At 40.3% G+C, this 25,612-nt stretch overlaps 1 protein-coding gene across 1 annotated transcript in view; it reads right to left on the reverse strand.

Annotated features, from left to right (window-relative positions):
* The window catches only part of VGLL1 (vestigial like family member 1), a 36,380-nt gene extending 11,513 nt beyond the window's left edge, over nucleotides 1–24,867 (reverse strand). Inside the window, exons 1-2 of the mRNA XM_089661405.1 lie at nucleotides 24,648–24,867; nucleotides 12,574–12,807 (exon numbers count right to left, since the gene is read on the reverse strand). Coding sequence (XP_089517531.1) covers nucleotides 12,574–12,787 — 214 coding nt within the window. The 5' untranslated portion in view covers nucleotides 12,788–12,807; nucleotides 24,648–24,867. The remainder of the gene's footprint in view (nucleotides 1–12,573; nucleotides 12,808–24,647) is intronic.
* Nucleotides 24,868–25,612: the final 745 nt, after the last annotated feature.

Below are 25,612 nucleotides of genomic sequence, written 5' to 3' on the forward strand. Positions count from 1 at the left end.
TGATGACTATGAAGCACTGAGAGTTGTTAAATACTTTTTTAAAGCTTTTTTTTACAGGGATCTCTTATATATCTCTAAATTGCATGCTAGTTTCAGAGACGTAATGTTACTGTCATTGAAGCTGGATATATTTAGCAACACTGTTACATGGGAGATAAATCAGGACAGGAGTTGGAATGGCAGGCTTATCACACAGTTATTTTAAATTATAAATATTAAATATAAATTTATTGAAAATGTAAAACTCAGCATGAAGAGATATGATTTGTCTGTGTGGAGTTTGATTGCTTGTTTTTTCGTCAATCCACTGATACAAAGCTGTCTGGGCCCCTTCCAGTGACATTCAGGCACATGCTTCCTTCTGCTTCCACTGGATGTCACACTATAGACATCTATAGGGTGCCTACAAGGCCAGCTGCTATTGCTAGTAACATTTTAGGAAGATGGATAATTTATAAATGTATGCTGTAGGTCTCAGAAATGTCTGGGTGGTTTTAGTTTTAAAAATGTACACTCTTCAAATATCATAAGGTAATATCACATCTATTAGAGACAACTCAGGAATTATCAAACGTAATTCCAAAGATGTGGTTGGCATTTTTTGCGCTTATATGAAAGGTTTTTTTTTTTCATCGTGCTTTTCTAACTCTGAGGTATAGGCTGAATTCCCCAAAAGTATACCACCACCTCATTTGAGCATGGAAGATATTAGGTTCATGCACTCTGAAAGATTCCTAAGGAGGTTATTAGAGCTATCATACACTCTACTAGTGCAGAGGCACCAAGCCCTGATCGCATTGCCACTGGTCTGTACACATTTTTTATTGAAGATTGCTACCCAACTCGCATCCCTTTATAACCATACAGAGGGGAAAATAATTATTTGATCCCCTCCAGATTTTATATGTTTGCCCACTTACAAAGAAGTGAAGGGTCTATAATTTTTATCATAGGTGTATTTTAAATGATAGAGACAGAATATCAACCAAAACTCCAGAAAAAAAAACACGATACAAATGTAATAAACTGAGTTGCAGTTCAGTGAGTAAAATAAGTATTTGATCCCCAAGCAAAACATGACTTAGTACTTGGTGGAGAAACACTTGTTGGTAAGCACAGAGATAAGACGTTTCTTGTAGTTGGTTACCAGGTTTGCACACATCTCAGGAGGGATTTTGGTCCACTCTTCTTTACACATCTTCTCTAAATCCTTAAGGTTTCTTGGCTGTCGCTTGACAACTTGAAGTTTTAGCTCCCTCCATAAATTTTCTAAAGGATTAAAGTTTGGAGACAGGCTAGGCCACTCCATGACCTTAATGTGCTTCTTCTTGTGCCACTCCTTTGTTGCCTTGGCGGTATGTTTTGGGTCATTGTCATCCTGGAAGACACATCCATGAACCATCTTTAGTGTTCTGACTGAGGGAAGAAGGTTCTCATCCAAGGTTTTGCATTACATGGCCCTGTCCATTGGCCCCACAATGTGGCAAAAAAGGCCTTTAGCAGAGAAACAGCCCCAAAGCATGTTTCCACCTCTGTGCTTGACTGTAGGAATGGTGTTCTTAGGGTCATAGTCAGCATTTTTATTCCTCCAAACACAGCAAGTCGAGTTAATGTCAAAGAGCTCAATTTTGGTCTCATCTGACCACAGCACTTTCTTCCAATCCTTTTCTGAATCATTTAGATGTGCATTGGCAAACTTCAGATGGGCCTGTACATGTGCTTACTCGAGGAGGGGGACCTTGCATGCGCTGCAGGATTTCAAGCCATGGTGGCGTATTGTGTTACCAATGGTTTGTTTGGTGACTGTGGTCCCAACTGCCTTGAGATCATTCACAAGCTCCTTCCACGTAGTTCTGGGCTGATCCCTCACTTTTCTCATGATCATGCTTACCCCGTGAGGCAAAATCTTGCATGGAACTCCAGCACGGAGGGCAATTGATGGTTGTTTTGTATTTCTTCCATTTGCGAATAATCGCTCAAACAATTGTCTCCTTCTCACCAAGCTTCTTGCTGATGGTCTTGTAGCCCATTCCAGCCTTATGCAGGTCTACAATCTTGTCCTTTGACAGCTCTTTGGCCTTGCTCATGATGGTGAGGTTTGAATAGAAGAAAGAGATTCTGTGGACAGGTGTCTTTTATTCACATAATGAGTTGTCATTAGGAGCATCTTCTTAAATTGGCAGGACTAATCTGTGTACCACGGGAGCACATAGCCAGTCTGTAGGAGCCAGAATTATTGTTGGTTGGTAGGGGATGAAATACTTATTTTACTCACTGAACTGCAACTCAATTTATACCATTTGTATCATGTGTTCTTTCTGCATTTTTGGTTGATATTCTGTCTCTATCATCTAAAATAAAACAACAAAATCTGCAGGGGATCAAATAATTATTGTCCCCACTGTATCTACTGGACCAAAGCTTATTTTCTTCTCGGAGATGGAGGCGTATAGTCATATTTTAAAATACTATGCTTTCAACATATCCTATCAAAGTGTCCCAACAGAGATATGCAATAATAAATGGCCAAAATGCCTGCAATCATGTGGTAATCTTGATCTTCTGCTATAAAAGTGTTCTCAAATAGCAGTCTTATTATAGCAGATGTTTAGATTAATGGCTAATCGTTTAGGTGACATAGGGAATTTGTGGGGATTTTAACCTTCGCTCTGTGTCAGCATTTTATACAACCTAGGGACTGCTGCAACTTCAGTACCAGAATACAGATATCCAAACAAAACCATACCACAAAAGGCTGCGCTGTCCCTTTAAAAATAAAAAGTGCTCAAGTGCAACTAAACATATAAAAATTCATGTAAAAAATTATTATCACAAGTTATGCATCAAATTCATATCGCAAAACTGTGCATCGTTCATTAAAACTTTTGGACCCATATTGGTGATCCTCAGTGTGCTGGTGACATTCTCCCTTGCCGATTCTGTTCGGTTCCAGCCGACAGCACCCACTTATACACACAGCCATTTTTAATGCAGGAACATGTGCGTTTGGGTTGTACACTTACTATTTGCACCAGCCACTTTAGGTCTATTAGCACTTCATAATCAGGTACTGCAGCCAAAACTACTCAAAAAATCCTTTTCCCAGTTGAAATGAATCATATTTGGCTGCTACTGTTGTATTAAGCCAAGCTAAATACAAAAGCTGAAAAAATCAGTTACACATCCAAAATATTTAATGCCAGAATACAGTGTCGCTAATGCTGTCTCTGAAAATCATACTGTTCCATAACGCTACACACTCCCAGGCATGTAGTTAAAGAATTAGTGTTTTTTTCATGTCACTCCAGAAATCGTATCTAAAAAAGAACCCTCTCCCAGCTGTACATTTAATTTTCATTAAATGTCTCTCATGACAGTGCCCACCTCCCAATACCCTGTATTGACATTAGCTTGCTAATTAACCATGAAAATGGTCAGAGTTTAATATCAAGATTTACCCTCCTTGACTTTAGTAGGATGCGCAACTACGTATAGATTTCCCAGATTTCAAGCAGGATTCTTCTAACTCCACATGAACCAGGGCGGATTCACTCATCCCTTCTTATAACTATCGCAGCACCAGCAAAGTAGTGAACCTCCAAAATATGCATCTGGGGTAAGTGTATGGAAGATACCAAATATAGGGGGTTGGACTGACAGTTCATATACAGTTGTGTTCAAAATAATAGCAGTCAGACATCACTAACCTGATCAATCGCTGTTTTTGGTAGAAATGATATTTCTACATGGCAAATAATTTACTAGCAGGTGTAGTAGAGTAATAGAAATACAACAGACCCAACAGTCATGACATGCATGCTGCTGATTCTGTGTAATTGAATCACTAATTGAAAGGGGCATGTTCAAAATAATAGCAGTGTGGAGTTCTATTAGTGAGGTCATTCATTCTTTGAAAAACAGGTGGCAATTATTGCCCTTATTTAAGGAAGTAAGGCAGCAAATGTTGTACATGCTGGTTACAGTGCATTTCTCTCTGAAATTCTCTGAGGAAAATGGGTCGTTCCAGACATTGTTCAGAAGAACAGCGTACCTTGATTAAAAAGTTGATTGGAGAGGGGAAAATATATATAAGTGCAGAAAATTATAGGCTGCTCAGCTAAAATGATCGCAAATGCTTTAAAATGGCAACCAAAATCTGAAAGACGTGGAAGAAAGTGAAAAACTACCATTCGAATGGATAGAAGAATAGCCAAAATGGCAAGGACTCACAATCAGCTCCAGGAAGATGAAAGAAGGTGTAAAGTTACCTGTGAGTACTGTTACAATTAGAAGACGCCTATGTGAAGCCAAGCTATCTGCAAGAAGCCCCCGCAAAGGCCCACTGTTGAAAAAAAGACGTGCTGAAGAGGTTACAATTTGCCAAAGAGAACATTGACTGGCCTAAAGAGAAATGGCGCAACATTTTGTGGACTGATGAAAGTAAGATTGTTCTTTTTGGGTCTAGTGGCCGGAGACAGTTTGTCAGACGACCCCCAAACACTGAATTCAAGCCACAGTACATTGTGAAGACAGTGAAGCATGGTTGCGCAAGCATCATGATATGGGGATGTTTCTCATACTACGGTGTTGGGCCTATTTATCGCATACCAGGGATCATGGATCAGTTTGAATACATCAGAATACTTGAAGAGGTCATGCTGCCTTATGCTGAAGAGGAAATGCCCTTGAAATGGGTGTTCCAACAAGACAACGACCCCAAACACACCAGTAAACGTGCAACATCTTGGTTCCAGACCAACAAGATTGACGTTATGGAGTGGCCAGCCCAATCCCCGGATCTTAATCCAATAGAAAACTTGTGGGGTGACATCAAAAATGCAGTTTCTGAGGCAAAACCAAGAAATAGAGAAGAACTGTGGAATGTAGTCCAATCATCCTGGGCTGGAATATCTGTTCACAGGTGCTATAAGTTGGTTGACTCCATGCAACACAGATGTACAGCAGTTCTCAGATACAGCGCTTATACAACTAAATATTAATTAAGTGAAAGCAAAATCTTCAAACATTTTTCAGTTTATATAGTGAATGTTTGAGTTTGTAAAGAAGAATACAAACACTGCTATTTTTTTGAACAGTCTAATATTCACTTTTCTTCAATTTTTTTAGAGGAACAACACAAATTTGATATATTTTTCTTCATGTTTTGATTTGGAATAGAATGTGTAGTGTTCCCAATGCATTTGTGTGTATGGAAATAAAAGCTATTAGAAGGATTTTGAGCTTTATTCACTTTTTTCAACACACTGCTATTATTTTGAACACAACTGTATATATGCCCACCATGGCAAAAGAGAGATTTCAGTTTGTAAGCAGGTACTTACTGATGTGCTACAGTGTTGGTGGTGTTAAGTATTTCTGAGGTAAAGTATATTTCTTCTGTGCTAATTGTACTACTTAATGTTTCCGAGCAGAAATGGTGCTGCCCGAGAAGCTAGGGTTAACTCTACTAGCCAGACTTTCCCTGGTTTTTCTACAGAGCCCTGCACCCCTGCTGGAGAAACATATAAAAAGAGACCAGCATGTGTGGGAGGAAGAGCTCCATGATAGGAACTAGAGAGGAGATGCTGGCACTATGTGAGTGAACTCTGCCTTTGTGTAACCCTTGGGGGGGATCCTAGGACATGGACATTATGGACCTTATAGGACTTTCTGCATTGTTGAGGTATGATACACACGAAGCAAGAAGGCTACCTGAAGGCACCAGAGTTAGAGAGAGTTACTTGAACTGTGAATCATGCTGAAGGAAAAATGTTGCCTGGTCTGATGAGTCTCGATTTCAGCTGCGACATTGAGATGGTAAGGTCAGAAAATGGTGTAAACAACATGAAAGCATGGATCCATCCTGCCTTGTATCAATGGTTCAGGCTGGTGGTGGTGTAATGGTGTGAGGGATATTTTTTTGGCACACTTTGGGCCCTTTGGTACCAATGGAGCATTGATTAAATGCCACGGCCTGCCTGGGTATTGTTGCTGCCCATGTCCATTCCTTTATGACTACAGTGTACCCATCTTCTGTTGACTACTTCCAGCAGGATAATGCACCATGTCACAAAGCTTAAATCACCTCAAACTAGTTTCTTGAACATGACAATGAGTTCACTGACTCCAATGGCCTCCACAGTCACCAGATCTCAATCCAACAAAGCACCTTCGGGATGTGGTGGAACAGGAGATTTGCATCATTGATGTGCAGCCGACAAATGAGCAGCAATTGCATGATGCTATCATGTCAATATGGACCAAATTCTGAGGAATGTTTCCAACACCTTGTTGAATCTATGACACGAATAATTAAGGAAGTTCTGAAGACAAAAGGGGGACCAACCGGTACTATTAAGGTGTACCTAAAATAGTGGCAGGTGAGTGTGTGTTTGCTTCAAATTCCATACACAACACAAAAAAGTAATTAGAGTTTTCCAACAAAACTGAAAATCTCTAGATTGCTTTGTAAGAAAAAAGATAGGTCCTCACTCCAAACCCTCAATACATTCAGAGGTGTGGATTGAAGATTTCACATGCAGTTAGGGGCGGACTGACCATTGGAAAACTCGGGCTCTGCCCGAGGGCCTGGGGTCAATAAGGGGCCCCATGAGATGGGGCGTGGGCGTGTATGGCTGCCAATGGAACTGGTTCTCTTGTATTTATTGATGATGTGACTGCTGACAAAAGCAGCAGGATGAATTCTGAAGTGTTTCGGGCGATATTATCTGCTCATATTCAGCCAAATGCTTCAGAACTCATTGGACGCCGCTTCACAGTGCAGATGGACAATGACCCAAAGCATACTGCAAAAGCAACCAAACAGTTTTTTAAGGGAAAGAAGTGGAATGTTATGCAATGGCCAAGTCAATCACCTGACCTGAATCCGATTGAGCATGCATTTCACTTGCTGAAGACAAAACTGAAGGGAAAATGCCCCAAGAACAAGCAGGAACTGAAGACAGTTGCAGTAGAGGCCTGGCAGAGCATCACCAGGGATGAAACCCAGCGTCTGGTGATGTCTATGCGTTCCAGACTTCAGGCTGTAATTGACTGCAAAGGATTTGCAACCAAGTATTAAAAAGTGAAAGTTTGATTTATGATTATTATTCTGTGCCATTACTTTTGGTCCCTTAACAAGTGGGAGGCACATATGCAAACTGTTGTAATTCCTACACCGTTCACCTGATTTGGATGTAAATACCCTCAAATTAAAGCGGACAGTCTGCAGTTAAAGCACATCTTGTTTGTTTCATTTCAAATCCATTGTGGTGGTGTATAGAGCCAAAAATGTTAGAATTGTGTCGATGTCCCAATATTTATGGACCTGACTGTAAGTTTACGTCTCTGCATTTACAGGTCTGTTCAACCACTGATTCTTTTTTAACTGCTTAATGTACTAACACAAAATGAAACATTTTATTGATATGTTTTACTTCCTTTTGCTGGCATACTTTTAACATATAAACATTATAATCCCCTCAACCCATCTGTTGAATCGAAACTTATAGCCACTGCTAGAATCTTCAGCATCCAACACTTTTTGGTTGAGTCAGTGTCTTTGTCCACTATTAAAAATTACTGCTGTATACATCAGTTATTCTAGGGATGCTTTTCTATAAGAGATCTTAAAGTGGACCTCCACCCATGCAGAGTTCCACGTCTGGGCAATCGGAAGTGGGAGGTCCCAGAAGACTGCGGGACCTTTTACCATGCACATCACTACTCGCACATGAGAAGTGGGCACCTGGCTGTGAAACCGCAAGCCCACACTGTGAACAGTGAACCTATCTGCAGTGAACACACTGTTGGATTTCTTTCACCAGAGACTGGAGTTCCACTTTAAAGATGTACTAAAAACATTTTAAAGACCATTTGAATGGAAAATGCTCAATTCTAAAGACCACTTTCAGCAGTTTATGGGATGTATAAAGCTGGCCATAGATGAATCGAAATTCAGCCAGTCCAGTGGGGACTGGATGAATTTCAATCCATGAGTGGCCTTTTTGATCTAAGGATCGTTTTCTGTCAAATAGTAATGTTGTAAGGTTTTTCTTGATCAGCAGCTACAGCCAGTATCCCCACAGTCAGAATACAATGTCTCAGCGGGGAGGATTCCTTCATCTATCTCGCTTGTGTGGATGGGGAAATCTGTTAATCTTTTTATCAGTCTGCTGGCTGAACAAAAAAAAAATAATGAGTAATTTATGGCCAGCTTAAAGTGGATGTACAAATATGTACAAAGCACATTCTTCCATAGTGTGTACTAGCCTGAATCTAAAGCGCCCAGTGTGGTTCCTCTCTGATCCCTCTGCTATCTACATGAGTCACTTAACAGATTCTAAGCTGACACAGCAGGATAGAGGGAGGTAACCCGCCCCCTTCAGCATACAGCAGGTGACTCATAGGGGCTGATTTACTAAAAGCAAATAGACTGTACACTTTGCACGTGCAGTTGCTCCAGAGCTTAGTAAATGAGATAAAGCTTCACTTTGCAAATAATACCCAATTACGTACAAGCAAAATAAAAAACAGCATTTTTGCTTGCACATGATTGGATGATGGAAGTCAGCAGAACTTCTGCTTATTTACTAAGCTCTGGAGCAACTGCTCTTGCAGAGTGCAATTCCACTTTGCAAAGTGCACAATCTATTTACCTTTAGTACAGGTTTGCAGTTGTGCCATACTCTTTTCATTTTTGGAACATGGATTGAACAGTGCTCCGTGAGATGTTCAAAGCTTGGGATATTTTTTTTATAACCTAACACTGCTTTAAACTTCTCCACAACTTTATCCCTGACTGGTCTGGTGTGTTCCTTGGCCTTCATGATGCTGTTTGTTCACTAATGTTCTCTAACAAACCTCTGAGGGCTTCACAGAACAGCTGTATTTATACTAAGATTAAATTACACACAAGTGGACTCTGTTTACTAATTAGGTGACTTCTGAAGGCAATTGGTTCCACTAGATTTTAGTTAGGGGTATCAGATTAAAGAGGGCTGAATACAAATGCATGCCATACTTTTCAGATATTTATTTGTAAAAAATTTTGAAAACCATTTATTATTTTTCTTCCAGTTCACAATTATGTGCCACTTTGTATTGGTCTATCACATAAAATCCCAATAAAATACATTTATGGTTTTGGTTGTAACATGACAAAATGTGGAAAATTTCAAGGGGTATGAATACTTTTTCAAGGCACTGTATATCAACCCCATAGCCATGGCTCTGTATGTTTTCCTATGGCAGTGTGTAGAGGAGGTTTATCCCTTTCTGATACTCAGATATCAGAGAACCCTGTCCTCTAGCTTTGTAGTGTGTGTGATGCCAGATCCCTGCCCGCGTCTACTAGAGCTGAGAAAAATCGTTTGATCTGTGTTATTTTAGATGGCTCATAGAAGAAATGGCTGCAGATAAGCAAGCACAACATATGTAGGAGGATGTGTTTCATCTATGTGTATCATCTGAGGCTAGTCACTTCACTGGATCTATTTAGGATTTTACAACCACTTTAAAGTATACGTAAACCCTCACCTTGAAAAACCCATTCAGTTTAAAATAGAAATGAAAAGCAAAACATTTGTGTGTGTATGTATATATATATATATATATATATATATATAAAAATAAATAAATATCTTTTTCCCCCCTTTTTATAAGTGATCACATACCCTCTGTCTGTTCTCACTGCATAAGGAGCTCAGAGAGGAGAAAAAGCAGCACACTGAACTTCTCAGTGAATGGCTGTGCTGGGGGGGGGGGGGGCTGTCAGGGCAAGTCTGATCACTGGAGGAGAGCAGACTGAGTTCCAAGCATAGCTATACTGACCTCACTGTGCTCTCATGCCTAGTGTGGTCAGTTTTTAAAAAAAGGCAAGCAGAGTGACTGGCAGGAACCACCAGGGATTTTATACAAAGGAAGCAAAAAAAGGAGTACAGGATATTTTTTCATACAAGTATGGGATACAGCAGGCACATATCAAGAATTCAGGGATTTTTGGGTTTACATATACCTTAACTCTAGATCTGATAAAAAAAAATGTGACAGTGCAGGGCTTTGCTACTGTATAAAAGTAGGTAAAAGGGACACAGGGTTTGCATGAATGCATAGTGTGGGGCTTCGGAATATTGATTTTGAGTGGAGAAAACTGTTTTTACAAGTTTATCCAGGTTATTTAATTCTCTGGGTTTTGGAGTTTGGAGACTTCAAAGAGTTTTGGGAATGAAGAAGCCTACAATCCAGTGTCCAGGTCTTTCTGGGGACCGATAGGCTGTATAGTTATAGTTTTGGGCATAGATAAGGGCTTCCATTAGCAGACAGGTGTGCTGCACTGAGAAGGCAGTCCTCCATGCTGAAGTTAGGAGGTTTCTTTTTTAGAGGACAGAGGGAGTCAAAAGAAGTGAGCAAGTCTAAATGACAAAGAGAACCTAGAGGTCTGGGAGGACTGAGAAAGTCGGAAGAGCTGAAAGAGAAGCACATACACACTGGTGCTGTGTGAGAGGGTCTGAAGGACCAGCTAAAAGCCAAAAGGAAAAAAGCTTGAAGCTGAGTAGCAATGCTGCTAAAAGAAACCAGGTGGCTTGGTAATATTTTTCCTATTCATGTTGAGATGCTGAAAATCCCCTGTGAGAGCAACTATTTTGTGTTGGGCTTTTTAATTAAAAGTGAGCCAACAAGCCCTGACGCGGTTTCGACTATTGTGGACTCACTGAAAACACTACCACCACTGACCTAGGTTCCCCCATTACACAAATTAAAATTAAAAAAACGCCATGCTTTCCCAAAAGAAAGGGTTTGTCAGCTGGGGGTGTTATCTCCAGGTGGCAGGGGTGCTGTGCTATGGCCTGTATTTTTGCAGTGTCTTGCATTTCCAAGATACATGATATGAAGGGGGATGGTGACTGAGGACTCTGATGTAAAAGTGGTGGGATAGGGGACACAGGACATGATGGGAAAGGGGAGGATATGAGGACTTTGATGTAACAGCGGAGGATACGGAGGACTCTGATGTGAAAGGGGAGGACCTGAGGACTCTGATTTGAAGGTGGAGGATACTGAGGACTCTGATGTGAAAAGGGAGGGAATGAAGGCCTCTGCTTTAAAATATAAGGGGGGACTCTAATGTAAAAGGGTGAGCTTCTGGTGTAATGGGTGACCCCATTTTAGACTGGTGCCTTGAGATTTTGTAAGGGGTGCCATGGCTGAAAAAAGATTAGTAGTCACTTTCTAGTGGTCTGTAGATCACCATCCTCTCCCATCATCTAGGATCTGCAGTGATGTTCCCAGCGATCAGAGGCCCCCTTCTGTGTTAGCAAGGTATTACCTGATCAGGCATGGAATGCATGGTCACTTGCGGTGATCACAAGGCTGGAAGAGATGCATAGACGGTCCGCCCCCAAACTGACATCACTGGGGGCAGACTGCCTCTGCATCTCCTCCAGCCTTGTGAGCATGCAAGCGGCCGTGCATTCCATGCCTGATCAGGTAATGCCTTGCTAACACAGAAGGGGGCCTCTGATCACTGGGAACACCGCTGCAGATTCTAGATAATGGGAGAGTATGGTGATCTACAGACCACTAGAAATTCAAAGACACTAGATTCAGGAGCAGGGCACACAATGGGTGGCAGCTACAGGGTTAAAAAAAAAAGCATAATAGCCTAACAAAGAGGAAAATAGTGAGGGGACCTTACCTGTATAATAAGTGTCCAGGCAAAATAAATCATAATCCACTTTGACAAGCCTAAGGTTTATATCCAACACATGTTGGTCATGATTTACGACGTTCAGCACTGCAGACCAATGACAGCTCCGGAGCAGAGGGGGAAACCACATGCGATTTGGACAGGAATTGCACCACATTTTGTATGGGCTCAAATAGTACTGCAAAGATATCGGTATTCGTACTCGCCGGTAAAGAAATTAAATGGTATTGGTGCATCCCTAGTACTTTTACATATTTTTTGTATGGTGCTACTAGTTTGTTTACATAATACATGTCTTGTGTACCTTGACATTAAACACACTTCAGTTGAATATGCATAGAGACATTCCTATCCTTTCAAAGAATCCATTCAGCCAATAGTTGTCAGAATGCTCAGAAAGTGAGAAGTTTTTTTCGTCCGATACTGAGGCTGCAAAGCGGCTATGACCTCACAGGTGTCAAACTGGTGGCCTTCCAGCTGTTGCCAAATTACAAGTCCCATGAGGCATTGCAAGATTGACAGTTACAAGCATGACTCCCAAAGGCAGGGGCATGATGGGACTTGTAGTTTTACAACAGTTGGAGGGCCGCCAGTTTGACACCCCTAGACTATGTGATGTATTTGTACCGAGGTTGTGGGTTTGTTTCCCACCAAGGAGATTTAATTTCTCCTTATGCCTGTGTGCTCACACTTCACTAAGAGATACAGGTAGGTTGCCATCTAACCACATTGTTCTTATTGCGTGTACACTAGGGGCAGCATACTATAAGAAGAATGGTCTGGAACGTACCCTGTAAAGTGCTGTATAATATGCTGGCACTATATAACTGCGAAAAAAAGAATTACTTAAAGTTCCCAAAACTTACTGTTTTTTGGAAGAAAGTCATCACTCCTATTTTTTGTACTTAAGTCTTGTGGGTCTTTTGTATTCCTTAATGCTCTGGAAAAGTGCTCGTCAACCACACTGTTAATGTCCCCCTGATAATATGTGAAAACTACACAGCGTGAGCCTATTTCGGTGGTCTTCACTGGCTGCTCTTTACTCCTATATTCCGCAGGGCTCTTCCTCAGTTCTTCCATGTCTTAACAACAGTCAGTGCCTGTTAAAAACATAATATAAATTAATTCTACTATACACTCATAATTTAGAATTCATAATATCAAGGTCCATTCACAGAAGATACCTGGGGCTGCACTGTGTAGTCTTCCCCGACACAATCCCAACACAGACAAGTTAAAAAAACACAAATATTGACAGGCTCTGTAGATTCTCATCTATCACCTAAGCAGGCAGCAGGTCATTAGAATGAATGGTTGATTTGCTGTTTTCTGTGAAATTGAACCTTGTGCTGGACCCGTGTCAGTTCAATTTAAGCAACATTGTGTGATTGAGGGGAAGAAAGTGTTGCTCCAATCCACATTAACCAATGTATGCAAGCCGTTTATGGTGATAACTGTTCATGTGAGCACTATGCATCGCTGGGCCGAAAGATGGCAAAGCGGAATATACAAATTGTGTGACAAAGGTGTGGTCAACCTGTGATAACATCTGATGAGCTTCACAAGGCATATGTTAATAAACTGAATAATGGCAACTGCAGATCACTTAACCTGGCCATAGATGGGTAGAACTTCGATGAAAATTCTTGGCAAAAGAAGGTTCTAAGAAAGTTTGTTTTTCTAACTGTTAATAGGTCAAATCGATTTTTATTTTCCACTGCAGTGAGGAAAATATTTGAAGGTTCATTCATTCCAAAATCAAATTTTAAAAGCAAATTAAATCTTTTGAACATCAAATGTTCTGAGAATTTTCCTATCAATTTTCCTAAGACCTATCCAAAGAATTTATTTAAAATTCTATCCAACTATGGCCAGCTTTAGTCGAAAATTACAAATTTGAGAAACACATTTGAGAGAACACAAATTTGGCAACACAATGTAGGACACATTATTGCTATTCATGGATACTGGAAAGTTTGCAGAGATTCCCTTTCACTTTCTGATGCCTCTTTGGGATTTATAGCACACAAAGTGAGGGGAATTCTCAACTTAGGCATTTGTTACCAGTACTTTCTGAGAGAATGAGTCAGAGCACCTGATCTGAATTCTTCTGTAAAAAACACAAAACTTCTGCGTAGACCAGTGTTTCTCAACCTTTTTTCAGTCAAGGCATACTTTAAAATTTTGCACAATCTCGTGGCACCCCATTCTAAAATGTAAAAATTTCAACTAATAGTTCTACATAATGCAGCAACGTGACACGTAGGACACCCAAAGTAAGAGGTGACTTATTTTTACAAAGCAAATACACCTTTGCACACTGGTACTGACAAGTATTCCAATGTTTCTCTTCTCCCTCAGTTTTTCTTCCTCACTCAAGAAATGTAAACCTAGTGCTAATGGAGATTGGTAGGGGAGGGGCAAACCAGGATACTGTGCAGGGGCCCAACACCCTCCTTATCAACCGATGATGGTTGTTAGGACCCAGGTGGCTAACAGGTTGTAATGGTGCACAATAAAAACCTATGGCTTTGTGCAACTAAAAGGCAGGCTTGATCCACCCACTGGCCTGTATAAAATTTTGGGGCAATTTGTAAGCATTTTGCCAAGGAACCCCTGATGAAACTTGAAGGCACCCTGCTCAACAAAGGCTGGCATAGATGATATCATGCAAGACACCTGACCCTATTCAGCCTCTTGCTACAAAGTCGAGATATATAATCTAGAAAAATATTGATTATTTTACTGCTGATTGCTAAGGTAGCATGAGTGGCTTTTGCATTGTTTCAATCTGCTTTAAAAAATATTTCATATTGTATGAAAGATTTACCTTGAAACTTGGTACCATACAAGTTAAAGTCCAACTCAACGCTTAAAAAAAATCACTCAAATCATTGGCCCAGCATGTTTAAACATTTACAAAATTATCTCTGGCTGCAATACTCATCTCCCCAACTGAATTCTCACCGCTCCCTGGTCAACTGTCAATCCTCTTCCAGATGTTGGGCATCATTCGGCTTGCTTCCTGTGAGCCCAGGCCACTGTGGACTCACCCCATGGGGGTGCATCATCATGCTGGCCCAGGTTCATAGTACACCCGGACAGTGCAGTGTTCACAAGTCATTTAGTGAGCTCTGTGATGGGGACTACCCACCACCATCAAGAAAGAAGAGGAAGAACCCATGATGTAAGAAGACCAGCCAGAAGACTATGAGATAAATCATATGGAATATTTGTAATGTGGTTGTGGGTTTAGGGTCAAGGAGAGAGGAGGGAAAAGTAGAGTTTGGCTTTAAGTCATTCTAAATATATATCTTAGATCACACTTCTATGTATATCTGCTGAGCACTAGAACATTAAAACTGACAATTAATTGCTCCATATGGATCATCCTGACACTTTTCCTTAATTCTACAGTTTGTACATAAATCCCCAGTTACTTGTCCCCTTTAAAATATCAGGAAATGTCAGATGATGATTTATTCACATTTCTTCAGAAGGATACATCTGAACTTTAGCCTTGACTTTTGTGTAAACACCATACCTCAGCTATAGTTGTGATTGATCTCATCCTGGAAATATGAAAGAGTAGCATAGCAATCTATAAAAACATGTATGAAGGAACTGCGGTGTCCTTCATAACATAAAGGAATTAATCTCTTATATGAAGAAAGCCTTAACTGCTGTAAATATTGCAATCCTCCCATTCAAAATCACAAACATAAAATGTTCTGTGACCTACACATGGCTCTATATTGTGGTAGCTTTATAAAGGGCTATGATCCAATGCTATGAGCTAATTGAAATCATAAAGGTCTGCAAACCACATATTTTCTTTTCTGGTAAGTATAAATGGTTATATGCAGCAAACTGACACTGTAAAGGGAACCAAACACTATATATACAATATCCTTTAGATGTTTCATCAACTTATAACTTATACAATATCCTTTAGATTTCTCATCAACTTATAACTTATAACTTACAACTTATAACTTATACAATATCCTTTAGATTTCTCATCAACTTTGTAGCATAAGGGCCTGCCTAATTTGATACAATGGAATGAATTGTTTATGTGTGCTCACATTAAATAGCTTTGGTAAACCTAAACGAGATTGTATAGAGATTGTACAATCAGATTGTATAGTGTATGGTCAGGCCCCATTCAGAGAGATTTTCTGCTTTAAGTTCTAAAACACTTAACAAGGCAAATCCCATTACTTTAAATGGCCCCTGTTTACATTTGAGTGATCTGTTGCCTGTAGAAAAATGCCTGTAGCCCCAAAAAGTACATGAGCTTCTTTTTGGCAGATTGGAAGCAGATCTGGCTGCATAGACTTTAATGGCAATACCTGAAAATGTGCAACATGAGCAATTTGTTAGGCATTTTCTGCCCTCCACCCCTAAACTCCTCTCCCTAGTGTATTCTATTGGCTAAAAATAACACCTGGGGCTGTAAAACACTTGTAATACATTTCTTAAAACGCCCAAAAATTCTCAAATAGAAACAGTTGAAAATCACTCTGCTCAGGTGAATGCAGCCTAAGGAGTCTGTAGTATATATATATATATATATATATATATATATACCAAAGAAAGAGGAGGAGCTTATTAAAAGTGTTTAGAAATCTTTCTTCTGAATAGATACAAAATAAATTCACATATTTTTAATCATATAACAAGTAAAATATATAATCAGTGTCAATCTTAATAAAAATCCTTTTAATCTTGCTTCACAACCACCCAAGTCCAGAAAGACACCTCTGCATTCCTACCCACCACCTATGGAAAACAGATCATGTTGTGATATGAACCCTATCTCTGGAAAGGTCAAAAATTGCTTGAATTCACAGTAATGTGACTCAGGATGTCAGGATCTTCACCTCACCTGATAAGCAGAAACTCATCTGTATTTTTATTCCATCCAGAAATAATTTGTTGCAATATGCTCAAAGAAGAAAAAGCAAACACATAATGAAAAACAGCTATAAAAACGTTAATCAAAAGAAAAGATCCATAAACTCACATTAATGTGTAACTTCACTCTCTCGATCAACAATGACTATCTTAATCGATATGCTGCTATCATTTGTAAATAGATAGGAAAGTGTATCATATTTACTTGTTTTAAATATATTTTTACATTTTTTTCAGTTACTTCCTGGTTTCTGGCCTAGGCAAATGATGTCATACGCCCCAGGAGTCTTCAGGAGGGCAGGAGAGGTTTTCTCAGCTAAGCACACCCGCCTGCCTATGCCTGAGCTAAAGTTAGATGGATTCCAGGAAGTAAATGCTGCATCAATCATCTTCCCCAACTCAAGATGGCTAAGGCCAGAAATGCTAGGGGGTATTTTTCAAAGTTATTTCTCAGCAAAAACAAAGCATGCAGACATGGATGGATGGGGGAGTTTGCTTTAAGTTTTAAAAATGAATTAAATAGTGTTTTTGGTTTGTGGTGTTCAGATGCAGTGTAGTTCCACTTCAAAGGACTACCTTATAGCACTGTCATATGCGCACAGAAAGCATACACTGGCAATGCACCTAAAACGCAACACTGCTACCTAGGAACAGACTTGCCAAAAACAGTGTGAATAAAATGTGATGGCATCACCACAAGGACAAGTCCAAGTCATGTACATATATTCACTATGAGCTGGCTTTTTCTTTTTGAGCATATTACAACAAATGATTTCTGGATGGAATTAAGGGGCAGATAAGTTCCTGCTTATAGATTGAGGTGAAGATTGTTACATTCCTGTTTTTTGACCTTTCTAGAAATAGGGGTCATATAACGTGAGCTGTTTTCTGTATATGGTGGGTTGTAATGCATAGACGTATTTGTGGGAGTGGTAGTGCAGCAAACGTAAAAGAGCCTTTGCTAGGATCAATGCTGACTATATATTATATTCTACTTGTATACTTGAAAAGATTATATTTTATTTTGTCTAATTCATTTTTATGTTCATGATATGACTTATAATCACTTGTGAGTACTTCCTCCGTTTGGTATAAATCTTCTTTAAGGTCTGTATTTCTAAGTCCTTATTGCTGTAGTCACCAAAAGAGAAAATGAGGTGACATGCAACCATTGACAGGTGTCACAAGTGAAGAGGAACAAGTAAAACAAATTCTTCCAATGAGGATACCAAGCAGGTTCTTCCGGTACCCAGGGCAAGGATTCAGAACTGCCCCCCAACCCCACTGCTAATGTGTGATGTGAAATGGGTGTACCATCCTGGGCCCATTCACTGTCCCTTTGTTCCACGTGCCCATGGTTGGTATGGAGTGTGTTTGTTTGTGTCAGCTGTAAGTGGATGCGGTGGAGAGTGGATATGTTGAAGCATGGTGTGACAGCCATAGCTATCAGAGCAGACATGGAGCTGTGGCCCACAAGTTACCAGCCACTGGTCTAGAGTGTGCAGTGAGAGGGCACTCCCCCACCACCACCGCACTCAGGGCAATTGTCCCTCCTGCCCACCCCCTCTCCAAACCCTGAGGATACCTGTACCTGTAATAACTGTGGTTTTGCCACCTTTGAATGTTGTCCACCATTATCACAATAATCAATAACAACCTACCAGACCTGATTTATAACATCTCCAAAAACATGAGCCTTGATGGCCATTACAGGTCCCCACATTGTGCTTCCTACACACAAAATCTATCTCCTTATTCTTTTCACAATGAACATATCTAAACTGCATTTCTAAAATAAATATATAAGCTTAGGTGACCTTCGTTTTAAATGGAGCTGCCAGATATACAATTGACAATCCAACCTCCCTCAGTCTAAACTCTCAGCAGATGGCTGCAGAGAGCTTTATAAATATGTATGCCTGGTCTAAGCTCTTCCTTTACAGTCTTTAACCTGTCTGATCACCTGCCCCCCTAGAATAGATGGCTAGTCAGATACAGCTGAAAATATTGCCTAATTTATCCAAAAAGAAGTAGGTCAGAAAAAGGTATTCTCTTGTATATACTGTACAGCTGACTTTACAAGCCTGAAAGGTGTAATCTAATTGGCCTTGATGTGGCCACTGCGGCTTACCTCCAGGCACACCACTGCTATATCTGCCCCAACTTGGAAGACCCTCAAATTATAGAGTTAGGACCACAGTACACTGGGGTTCCTTGACAGGGCCACTACGGCTTACATTTATATTTGCATATTTGTACGACTAAACCCCTTGATTTTACCGTGAACTGTTAGACAAGGTCAGTTTGGTTAAGTTGCAGTCCAGCTGGTAATTGAGCTGGGAATATTTGTTTGTTATTGATATGCGTTGCCCTTCCATGTGCTCCTTGCTCCAAAGGCTAGTCATAGATTGGGCTGTTTGACATTTGTTTGTAATCAAATTTGTCTCCATGTGGCTTTACATCCTTGTCTTCCTATTTTTCCATAAACCCTTACATTACATTTTTGTTCTCATATAATATATACTGTATGTATAAAAACACCTGTACTGCAAAGCACACTGGGAAGAATATGTTTGATTGGTAAAAGTGGAGTTATTAAAAAAAACACTAACATGTGGGATTCTTTTTAACAGAAGAGACCCTATTGGTCATAAACTCTTCTCTTTGACTGTCCTAGCCCTGCAATACTGACATATAAAATCTGACAGGCTGGTTGATCGATCAACTTTGGTACATTCAGCCAGCCCATACATGGTTCAAATCTCAGCTGGTCCCTGCTGAACTGGCTAAGATTTGAACCATCTATGGCCGGATTTAGAAGTATTGTTTGTTAATGAGGAGACTTAGCCTGTCTTTAGGACACAGTCATGCTGACATTTTTTTATAAATCCTTAAAGTCAGCCATGACACCTTCTCCTGAGAAACATCTTAAGGGTAAGAAATAATATTTTTTTGGTATGCTGTGTGAATGGGAAGACATAGTTCTCAAATTCAACAGTAAAAGTGGGCATACGCTTTAGGTGGATACTAGCAATTATATATATAATGTGTCAACCTAATATTCAGTGTGCCACGGAAGACAAACATGCAATGCGCCAAATTATCAAAGCCCAAGACCCGTGTGTCGTCATGCTGAATGCAGCTGAAAAGTGTATAATGATGGAGATGATAGGCAGGGATGTTGTTTTATATGTTGTTTCATAGCCATTACAATGATAACTTGCAAGGCTCAATGGGACTTGGTCTACAAACAGCTAGAATACATACAAGGATCTGACATCTGTGTCAAATCACTATAAAACAATAGGATACAGAGCTATCATTGGTAGGGCAACTAAGATGCAGCTATGCTCAGGGTCAGAGTTACATTGAGCATTGATTTATATACTATTAGATCGCATTTCTTTGTTCTTTGTTCTACAAGCAGGTAAAAGGTGAATCACTCTGAATGACAACTCACTCCAACAGATGGATCTAAAATCTCTAAACATAACATTTGTTTAATTACATGCTTAGATGGATTCAAGCAAAAAGTTTGACTGCCTTCAAAAATGTCTCAATGGAAACGTTTATGCAAACATTCAATGCTATATGGGAATAGGATAATAATGAAATACTGAGCACCACATTCCTGTGCAACTCACATGCAATTTATGTGCGGTGCAATTTGAGCCATACATTTTGTCTGTGCCAGATTCGAATTGCATGGCTGTTCACACCCATGCGATCCGATTCTGCACATTGCACCGTGGTTTGCGAACCAATTTTGGAGTGTTGTTAACTTAAAATACACACCCACAGCGGTTCACATGAATGGGGTGCGATTATGATGCGGTGCGGAAATCGCACGGAAACTAGTGCAAATTCCGCACCACATCAGTGTGAACCAGGGCTTATACATACATTGGCAATAACAGAGTTTCTACAAAAACATAATAGTGCTGGACAATTTGACATTCAGTCATGCAGTATTGACAGCAAAAAACAACAAAGTGGCTACATTTTTCATTGAAAAGTATCTAAAGACAAAACTTCCTTTTTTAACTGTCCTTTTCTCCCCTTTATTTCCTGTTCCAGAGACACAACAGGGAGTAAGTTAAAGCTTAATTGCAACTATTCTAAAAAATGTTCCCTCCCATCTCCACCTACCTATACTGCCTACCCTGCATAAAAAGATCTCTGCACTTATATGTCTTTAATCTGGTCCAGTCACATGATCCTGCAGCTCCAGGCTCTACTTTGTAAGGGAGTACTTGGGCTGTTAAATGTCTGCAATCGCTCCTATCTCCTGAAGCAGATGCTCACTGACACAAGAGAGCTGGAGCTGCAGGATCACGGATCACAGCAGATTAAAAATAGATAAGTATACAGATCTTTTTTATACAGGGTAGGCAGGAGAGGTAGGAGAAGGGGGGAGGGAACATTTTTAATAATAGTTATATTTAGACTTTTCTTCTTCTTTAAATCTCTACAAAGTGAGAAGAAATCCCCTTTTAGGCCACTCTTGCATGGGCAGCTGGGGCATGGTAAAAACACATGGTTGAGATGCAGTTTTACTGACCCTAGCCTAAGGCTGTAACCTAGCCTTAGACAGTAGTCACCAGAATAGATGACCCTGTGACAATTCTCACATTTTAGATTTTCCCTCACTTTTTGTCCCAATGACAAAGGTAACCTGAACAGATAGAGGGATTTCCTCCTCCCAGCAAGGATGCAGACAGCAGAAAAAAATTGACAACTCTTTTCAAACCTCCATAAAAAGTATTAGCTTTATTTACTGTAGACATCAGGGGCAGACTGACCATTTGGAAACCCAGGCACTGCCTGAGGGCCCGGGGTCAGTAGGGGGCCCCATGAGATGCCCCTGGTATCTTTTTCATAGGCTTTTTTGAGTTTGGGCAAGGACACAGGGGCCCCATGATCCCCTATTGCCCGGGGGCCCCATGAGTTGTCAGTCCGCCCCTGGTACACATTAAGGGCCTGTTCACACTTTTGCGACCCCTTGCAATGGGCTAGTACTGTTCACATCTGTGTGTTTTTACATGTGACAATACATAAGAGGATTACCATTCATTTCTATTATGCGTTAATGTTCTTTCAATTAAGGCAGTCCCTTCACTATGAAAGAGCTGCAAATGCACCACAGTGATTAAAAGGGGCACATGATCATTTTTCGGCAATACAGCATTGTGCTATACAGTGCATTAGAGTGCCATTAAAGGAGCTGCACAGAGAGCAGGTGTACCTGTCGTAGAATGAATGTGTGCAGATCCTGCTAATGTTTCCACTTATACAGTGTTCAGCATTTCCTACTACAATTGCTGGCACTCTTCCACAGAATTCTGCTTTCTAACAGTGCTCTTTATCCTAGATGTGATGATTCTAGGATAAATTCTATTTTAAAATATATCAGCTTCCTTTATTAATAGCTGCAAGCAACATGTAATATCAAAGACCTGCCAATGCAATTCAGTTAATGTAGCTTCATTCTATATTTTATATGATTGTTTGCAGCCAGATTCTGCAGGGTTTTCTTGCTGTTTCTGTTTGGGATAGTAGCCACTTGTCTCATACTATAAATCTGTACAGTGCAACCTCCCTCTCATGTTCCGGAGTGTGTGGGCAAGCTGTACTCAGATTAAACCATTGTACACACTGTTCTGCAATCTTGCACATTTCCACTAAAGCGATCAAGGCAGTATGACACTAACAATTGCAGGAATCTATTGGACCGACCACACACAGGCGCTTCAGCATCAGACACGACTTTCAGGAAATGTATAGGGTTTTATATATATATATGCAGTTTAAATCTTTAAGGCTGGTCATACACTATACAGTCTGATTGTACAATCTCCTTTAGGCTTCCATCACACAGGTGATCACCTGCATACAGCAGAATCCAGTGGCAAGGATGAGCAGATTTTTGTGGCTGGGATGACAGCTGTATGTGTGGGTGGCCCCGCAGATTGTACAATCTATTGACAGGCTGACGGTACCCATAAATATTCACATTTATCTGCACACCTAGTGGTTACCTGTGGTTAGGGACATATGTGCAAACCTGGACGTAGTCAGATGCACTAAGGCTAGGATATCCATCCCTAACCACAGGTAACCAGATACATGCCAAAGTGACAGCTGCAATCAGCCAGTCAATAGATTGTACAGGCTGATCGGCCACCACAACTCACATACACCCCCTGCTGTCGATAATGGGGTACCACCAGTCCTCCTGCACGGGGCCCAGGCCAGCAGTGGGGCCCAGGCAGCTGGGTGAATCAGATGTGGGCAGGGAGGGAGATTGGGATGGTGGGGGGGAAATGACTGGAACCGATCGCCTGTATGGCTCTCTCTCTCTGCACCAGCTGAAAGCTGGCTTCTTCTCCTCTCCCTCCTGCTGGCTTTCAGCTGCTGCAGAGAGAGCCATGCAGAGCCCACCGCACCCATCACCCTCCCTGGGATCCCATCAACCTCCCTGTGCACCATACATTCCCCCTGCTGATCAGTACCAATCACTCACTGTGTTCATTCATAACAGAAGCATAGTAAACTGTTTTTTTTTTTGGGCAGGGAGCTGTTAGGTTGGCCGTATGGGGCCCCATGGTTTCTAACATCAGCCCTGCATACACCTGTCATCCAAGCCACAGGAATCCTATGATTTCCTGCTGCTGGAATCTGGTGTATGCAGGTAATCGCCTGTGTGATCGAGACCTGAGAGTTAGCAAAACTATGCACTATGAGGGCAAACCTATACAACCGTATTTACATATAAAGGAGATTGTGCAATCAGATTGTATAATGTATAGGTAGCCTAACTGAGCTAATGCTAAGAATATAAAATCTGCCGTGATTTATTACACCTTGACAACATTTTTGTTCCTTACAAATGTTTTTGAATATGCAGGTAAGAATGTACATTTCAAAAACGTAATGTCCCATCCACACCACAGGTATAGAAATGTGATGTTTCTTGGCTCCCGGGGCAACACTGCAGTACACACAGAGTGCAGCTGAGTGAAGCAATGACTCTGCATACTGCAGGATCACAATGATACGGACCCATCGGGAGGGGGATTAGAGCTATGCCCCCTGAGTGTAAATTGTAAAACAAATGTGCTCATGAGCTGCATGCCTCTCTCTTTCATGTTACTCTCAGCATCCACTCAGCAGGTGCTCACTGTCTGCCTGACTCCTGGGGCATTATACACTATCTAGAACCAGGAAAAACATGTTATATTTGGATTTAAAAATCATTTTTAGGTATTGGCTTTTAATAGAAAAGCCTACTTTGATAGCGCTACCACTTGCCATATCTGAATGTTATGTGCCAGCAAAAGTTGGTGGTCTTCAACTTGTTATACTGTCATACTACACATTTCTATTTTATTCCTACCATACACCAAAGTAAGAATAGTAAATTAATAAAGAGAGAAAAAATCCAATAACGGAGACAATCATTGCCTATCAACCAAATCTGAACAAAAAAGAAAAAGGCTTACAAATTGTTACTTTAAACCAGCTTTTTAGATTGGTTCCAATGCAATATGTGGTAATCCATAGCAACCAGCTGGGATAACTATCATTTCTCTGGCTGCATCAATGTTTTAAAAAAAAAATAAAAATATGTGTGTGTGTTATCTATATATTTTTTAACAAAAAGATAGGATAGATGCCTTCATCATAGTTGCTATTGTGTGTATATACACATATATATATATACTGTGCATACTGTATATATATATATATATATACACACAGTATATATATATATATATATATATATATATTGTGCATACTGTATATATATATATATATATATATATATACACACTGTGTGTGTGTGTATATATATATATAAAATATATATACTGTATATATATATATATATATTTACCTTTTAATATTTTTATAGATTCATTTCTTAAAGATAGCTGTGCTTTCTTTTTTAAAATCTTGCCCCTCTCATGCTTAGTTTCCAGCTGTACAGAATACTACCAAATCTTTGTTATGGGTTTACCTTTTCAGATGCTCAGAGACAGACTTTGCTCCAGCAGAGAACTCTGTGCATGATCCTGTGTGTAGCACTCCAGTTCCAGAATCAGTGCCAGGCAGGGAAGGCTGCAGGGAGTCCAGAAAGCAGAGTGTCAGCGTGATTCCTGCCTGCTTCTACCAGAATCGCAGCATTAATACCTGACCTGGCAGTTCTACTCTGATCTTCCACCCTGAGATCTGGTGTTAAAGGCGTTTCCATTTCAGTGACAAGGAATGCATAAAATGCACCCAAACTTGAAAACCAGGAACAAGGAACAGAAGTTCTTCTGGGTTTCTGCTGTAGAGAACAATGAGTAAGAAACGTTTACTGCAGAGGGCTTTTGTTGAGAACAAAACAAACACACTTTAATTAAGCAACTATACCATCGGAAGAGTGTCCAGTGTAATCAAAGGTCAGATCCTAGGGAAGTCTTTAAGGTGATTTCAGGTTAACTAAATGGATACAGAGTGACAGTTTCCATATCCTACTTTGCAGCCACTTTAAAGTACATCTGTATTCTTCCATTGCTGACCTTTCTTTAGAAAATGCTAGTTTCCTGGCTGTCATGCTGGTGCCTTGGTCTTAAACCTTTCTGAGTTGAACAAGTATAGACATGGGGAATTTTGACACTTTTCTGGCAGCTACAGCAGGCATCTTCTGTGTCTGCAATTCATAAATACTGAAGCCAGCTACAGCTAGGTAACTATGATGCATGTCAGAAATGGCAGCCCTATGCTTTTCTCATGACAGGTCTACTTTAAGTCTAGCCAAGTATGCAAAGTTTATTATGCACCAGTGATAAGAGGGCTGGAGTAACATAGTGATTTACAGTCAATGGCGTAGTAATTATCCTATATACAGTAGCTCCCAATGTTGTTACAACTAGAAATTGGAATAAAGTCATATATTAAGAGGGACTTTTTTGAAAGTGGGGCCATCTAGCCAGAGGC

The sequence above is a fragment of the Staurois parvus genome, unplaced genomic scaffold (genome assembly GCF_062004578.1).
Source record: "Staurois parvus isolate SC_StPar_1 unplaced genomic scaffold, SC_StPar_1.0 ptg001333l, whole genome shotgun sequence".
Taxonomy (NCBI): domain Eukaryota; kingdom Metazoa; phylum Chordata; class Amphibia; order Anura; family Ranidae; genus Staurois; species Staurois parvus.